We start from the raw sequence: 6,000 nt of genomic DNA, 5'->3' as shown, positions 1-6,000 counted from the left end.
TGCCACCGTCCCAACTTCTTTTCAAAAGCCAGGACTTACTGGCAAATTATCTGAGAGCAAAGCGGGAGGGAAACATTTCAATGCAAAATTCAGAACTGCTATATAGAAAGAAAAGTGTGGGGAGGTTTGTTATCATTTATTTCCTCCAGTATAACATTCAATGTCAGCTGTCTCACATCTCACAAGAAGCTCCCCCATTTCTCACTTATGTGCCTAAGAAACATCTCCCTGGCATCTCATTCCCTCTCTCTGTCTTTCACCAGCATTTCATTATTTCTTAACTGTCCCTCACATGCATGTCTCCCTTTTTCCTAGTGATCCACGTGTCCTCATTTAGCAGTTTTCAGAAGCCAGGGAGAAACGCTGCAAATAATGTTAAATATGATTAATATCTTGAATTCCTTGAAATATGACATGCATGAGTTACAATGAAACCTCTTTTATTTCCCCATGAAATGCTTTTGCATAATGAGAAAGAAAATGTCCTCTATGCCCTAATCAGCCCTGACAGTTCCTGGACTCCCAAATACTTTTATTTATGGCATTATTTATTTCATCTCTAATAAATGGACGGGAGGGGGGAGGGGACCACAGGAGGATCTGAGGAGGCTGCAGGGGAGAGGGAGACTATCTAGGGTGAAGCAGCACACGCTGAACCAGCAAAGAGAAGGCTTCCAAAGGAAAGGAGATCTGGGAAATGAAAGGCCAAGGACCTAAAGCCCCAGAAGAAAACGAGTCACTTTCCCAAGACTCAAAGGAAAGCTTTGAAAAGGAATGTAACTTCAGAGTGGAGAGATGAGGGTCATACATCAAGGAGATGCACGAAGAATTCTAACCCAGAGAATGAAGACTGAAGGCTGGAAACCAAATCTGGGAGGGAGCATGCTGTTATTGGAGTGGGCCTAGGAGAGGGGTGATTGGCTCCAAAGAGTGGCTGGGAGAGGCCAGGACACTCCTCTCAATTTGAAGACATCTCTACCCCATAGGGATCCTCCTCCAAACCCACAGAGGCTCTTCTCTCATTCAAACAACTACTGAAACTGTGTCCTCCAAAAATCCTGGCCTAGTGGCCCCAGATGCAGTGAGGAGCTGTCTGGGCAATGCAGGGAGCGGGAGCTCTCTGGCCACCTTGGTCCTACAAGCATATATACATATATCAAAAGACTTTGTTGAAGTATCTAATCACCACCCAAAAGGGAGGTATCAGGTCATATTTTTCCTTCAATTGCACAGAGAGTCTACTTGCAATGATAAGTGAGGACTTGAATTCAAATGACCTGGATGCATCTGTGCAACTCGGCCACACTCTCCCGAATACCTGACTTTGGGCAATTAGCTCGTGGAGCCTCGATTTTCTCATCTGTAGAATGGGGGAAATGATTCTGTTATGCACTCTGAGGGCCCCTATAGGGAACTAATGAAATAATGTGAAAGCCCGACGTCCTGTGCGCTCTTATGATCAGCAGCAACTCGAAGGCCACGTGCCGGGTGTGGGCAGGACTTCAAGGCGCGCAAACAACGCGCAGCGACCTGGGTCAAGACCTCCAAGAAGGTTGGGGGAGCAATTCCCGATCGGCAGAAGAACAGGTCGTAATACACTCCGAAGGCACACTCGCACTCTAGCTACCCTGCCCCGCCCCAACTACTACCAGCCCCTCTGTGGTCACGTAGGGGGCGCCAGGAGCTCGTTTCCGAAGCCGGACCCCGCCTGCGGGGGCAGGACCCTCAACTCTACAACTGGGGCCCTGAAGTCTCGCCCTGGCCGGAACCTCGTCCAGTTACCAGGGCGCCCTCCAGGTCTGGGCTCTCCCCGTCCCTTCCCCCGTCGGAGGCGCACACCCGGCGGGCCGACCGGGAGGGCGGTGGCGGCCTCAGGCCCCGCCCCGCCCCCATTATCATTAGCAGATATTACCCTAAACACTTGCTCTTTACCTCCTTTCTCCCTCCAGGCATTGGCGAGGCGGCCTGTCAATCAGCACTCGGGCGGCAGCCCCCCGCGCGGGGGCTCAGCGATGCCAGCCTTAGCGACAGGCGGCAGTGGCGGCGGCGGCGACCACGGCGCAGACACACACCCTCCCACACGCGCGCACACGGGCAGAGCCGGCGGGGAGGCGGCGGAGACACCCTCGGAGCCCGGCGCCCGGCGGGGAGGGGGCGCGCGACCCGGGACCGGCCCCGAGGCGCAGCATGGAGGAGGAGATGCAGCCGGCGGAGGAGGGGCCCAGTGTCCCCAAAATCTACAAGCAGCGCAGCCCCTACAGCGTCCTCAAGACGTTCCCCAGCAAGAGACCGGCACTGGCCAAGCGCTACGACAGACCCACCCTGGTGGAGCTGCCGCACGTCCGGCCGCCCCCGCCGCCCTTCGCGCCGCACGCCGCCGTCGCCATCAGCAGCAGCGAGCCGCCACCGCCGCCGCAGCAGTTCCAGGCGCAGAGCTCCTACCCCTCTGGGCCCGGGCGGGCCGCCGCCGCCGCCGCCGCCTCGTCGTCGTCTCCGTCCTGCACGTCCGCCGCGTCCCAGGGCCACCTGAGGACTCCGGCGCCGCCGCCCGCGGCCCCCGCCGCCGCCTCATCCTCATCTTTCGCCGCCGTCGTCAGGTACGGCCCGGGCCCGGCGGCCGCCGCGGGCAGTAGCAGTGCGGGCAGCGACGGCGCCAGCCTGGAGCTCAGCGCAGGTACCAACTCTCGGGCGCAACTTTCCTTCCCGCCTCGGCCGGGGGGAGGGGCGGGGACCCGGGAACCAGAGGCTGCGGACCGCGGACACCCTCCCGCGCGCTGGGCCTCGCCGGAGGGGCGCGAGGGGAGAGCGGGGGTCGCGCACAGCCGGCTGACAGAGAGTCGGGGCGTCGGAGCGCACCCCGCAGGCCTCCACGCGCGAGCAGCAACTTCTGGAGGATTCCGCGCCGCCGCCGCCACCGCGTCCCGGGCTTCCGACGGCGCGCGCGCCTCCTAACAGGTGGCTCCGCCGCTTGGATCGGGCTTGGCGCCCAGGAAGCGCAGCGGCGGTCAGTCGGCAGCGGCGATCGTTCGGGCGGGGCCCAGGGAAGCAGCCTAGGGCGACCGCCGCGGCCGCCCCCGGAGACGCTGGAACTGCTCTGGCGGCTCTCGAGGACGCCCTGCCTTGACACTCCGCTGCTTCACTTTTTTCCTGCCACTTCTTCCCTTTACTTCCCTCTCTCCTTCATTTGTTTTTCCTTCTCTCTCCCCTTTTCCTCTGCCTTCTGGTCCCCTTTTCTCCACCTCTCTGATGCACTCGCACTCTGTCGCGGTCCACTCGGCCGGCTCTCGAGCTCTCCCTCTTTTTCCTGCGCGCTTATGTTTCTCGTGCGCGCGCTGTCTCTGCCCCTCTCTCTCTGTGCGCGCCTCTTTCCCCACCCACCCCCGAGTGCCAGCCGGTGGGTGTAAGACACCGGGCGCCCTTGCACCAGCCACGCGGTGGAACCGGCGCTCGTCCCTGCGGCCGACTTCAGGGAAAGAGCCGCCCCGCCCCGCCCCGCCCCCCAGCCCCGAGAGCCCCGGGCGCTCCGGGCCCCGCCGGCCACGCTCCCCCCGCCCGGTGGGGCACGGCTGCGCGTTCCGCGCTTCCTGAGCCTCTGGCCCGGGCCCTGCAGAAATGCCTCGTGGGGACTGCCCACCCTGGGGTACAAGACCGTGCAGGCGGCCCGCTGGGAAAAGCCAGCTCTCCTGCCCGGCTGCGGGGAGGGAGGAGGGCTGGTGGAAAGGCCGCAGCCCGGGGCCTGCGCCCAAGGGCGCTCTCCGCTCCCTGAGGGCGCGCAGCCACGTTTATCACCTTATCACAACTAAAAGTTCCTTCTCAGGCCTTTCATGGCACTTTGGAGTGCATTTTGGAGCCCCCAAAATTATGCACATCAGTGAATCCAAGGCTTTTTTTGGAATGAAAATATGGGCATTGTCTCTAAATGAGTTATAGATGCCTACGCTGATGTTCTGCTGTTTGTCAATATTTTGACACATGAAGGATTGGTTTGGGAAAGAAAATCTAATTACAGGTTATAGTGAAGGCTTGTTTCTGTCACAGCCCTCACTGATTTGGCGATGTTTGACGGCTGTGAGTGGAGTTCTCGTGTTTGTGTCGTTATTTGTGGGTGCGTGGGTTTTTTTTCAGTTGCTCTTGGACCAGCATTCTGTTGTATTTTTATATTTAGTGTTAGGCTACTCACCCACTTCCATTTTCCTGCTTATTTTTTTCTGTTTTCCCCCCTTCTTAAGAGGTTTGTATTCTTCCTTTCCTGGTTTGGGAGCTTCTTTTCTTCTGTGCTGCTTCTTGTTCATGCCTGTGTTTATTTCCCAGCTCCACTCGATCTTTCTCTGTTTTTATCTTGTTTTTCAGAAGTTTAGATCCTTTTCCCATTTTCTGTATTTTGCTTACTCCTTTGCATAACCTTGGTTCCACCATGTTCCTTGGGGGTTCCCCCCCCTTTTTATCTGCCCAGTTCAGTCTTTAATCTCATCCTGCTTTCTCCTTTCAGTCTTTGCTCTCTTTCATTCTTTTACTTCCTTTCGTACACCATAAATCTGTCCCTTCTCATTTCCTTTTTTATCCATAGTTTTAACCTTGCTATTTTTTCTGTGTTGTTTTTTTTTCCTGCCCCAGTCACTTGCTATCCTTTCCATGGTCCCTCCGACTCTGGCAATTTCTCTGCTCTTTTATTCATAAGGAGTATGTTTGGGTTTTTTTCCTTCTCCCCTTGTTCTAAGTGTTTTCTTTCTGTGTTTCTTCTAATGTCCTGTTTAGTTTATTTTGTCTCTGGCCCAAGTGGAAATCACATCAAATCTACAGGAGTGAGAAGGGCCTTGTTGATGCCCCTCAAACTGTCTATATTTCTTGTTTCCTTTTATTCTCAAGGCTTCTTCTTCTGTTTTCTTTTTAAGGGAGGTCACACAGAGGTAAGCTTGATAGCACCGGGAGCAGGATGCGGTGTGCTTGTTGGAAAGATGGGAATTGGATGGTAGGTGTCTTCCATGCAATGAAGAAAATGGTCTGGGGCAAAGAAAAAAAAAGGCCATAGTACTAAACATCATCAATTGTGGCTATAATATTAATCATTGATGGACAAAGCCATCTCTTAACAGGCACAGTGATGTGAGTGGCCATCAGAGGGACAGTCATCTGAAGAGCTGATTGGCTCTTTGAGGAACTAGTGGTTCCACTTTGAACCAATGAGCATGCGTGCACAGACAGAGGGCCATTTAAGCATACTGTGTGGGGGTGGGGTGGTCATTTGCTTGTTGCCCCCTCACAAAAGTGTTATTGCAATGTCTCAGGCCACCTAGTAAACTGAAAATAGTGGAAACATCGATGTGATGAAATGAGTCAAGGATAGAAGAAGAGAGATAACTGAGTGTCCAGAGTAAATGCAGTGAACAGATTAAAGGGTTGAAGTGAAATCTTATTTGCCACTAAGGGCCATAAACCATTGAGAGGAGAAATATGTGATTAAAAATAGATTTTTTTCAACATTCTTATAAAATTCCATGAAGAGTATAATTTTCCTTAAAAGCGGTAATATACCATGGTTTTAAAAGCATATTTTTCCTCTGCAGGAGGCTTAGAGTTAAAACCCACGTAGATCTTGATATGCAGCCTAAATTTGGCATCAGGAAATGGGAAATTGCATCTTTAAGCAGAGTACAATCAAAAATGAATTACAATAAATCCTATATAATTGCATAGGTCATTCTCTTTAATGAGATTTTATTAACCTGACTGTCAAGCTTTTGAGTCAGGCAGATATTTTATCTTCTTCAACTGATAAAAGTGTCAGCTATAAACCACCATATAAATATTCATAAATCTACACATCTGTGGCAGCCTATCAGCATCATTCTTTTGGACATTAAAAGCATTCTAATTACTTTCTGTCTAGCAGAGCTGAAATGCTGCCTGTTATAGTATGTGCTTGGCAGGCATGATTGCTTTTGTTTGCCATCACAAATAGCAGCATCCTATTTTATATACCGATGGTCCAGAAAATATTCA

At 53.1% G+C, this 6,000-nt stretch overlaps 1 protein-coding gene across 2 annotated transcripts in view; it reads left to right on the top strand.

Moving 5' to 3' along the window:
• Positions 1-1,673: 1,673 nt before the first annotated feature.
• BEND4 (BEN domain containing 4) overlaps positions 1,674-6,000 on the top strand; it is a 32,939-nt gene continuing 28,612 nt past the window's right edge. Inside the window, exons 1-2 of one of the 2 annotated variants that reach the window (XM_058546977.1) lie at positions 1,674-1,797; positions 1,950-2,674. In XM_058546977.1, the coding sequence (XP_058402960.1) occupies positions 2,188-2,674 (487 nt within the window). In that variant the 5' untranslated portion in view covers positions 1,674-1,797; positions 1,950-2,187. The remainder of the gene's footprint in view (positions 1,798-1,949; positions 2,675-6,000) is intronic. The other variant, XM_058546978.1, reaches the window with a different exon arrangement.

Source organism: Diceros bicornis, chromosome 8, assembly GCF_020826845.1.
Source record: "Diceros bicornis minor isolate mBicDic1 chromosome 8, mDicBic1.mat.cur, whole genome shotgun sequence".
Taxonomy (NCBI): Eukaryota; Metazoa; Chordata; class Mammalia; order Perissodactyla; family Rhinocerotidae; genus Diceros; species Diceros bicornis.
Note: the sequence above shows the minus strand (reverse complement) of the source record. Positions and strands in the feature narration are given on the sequence as shown.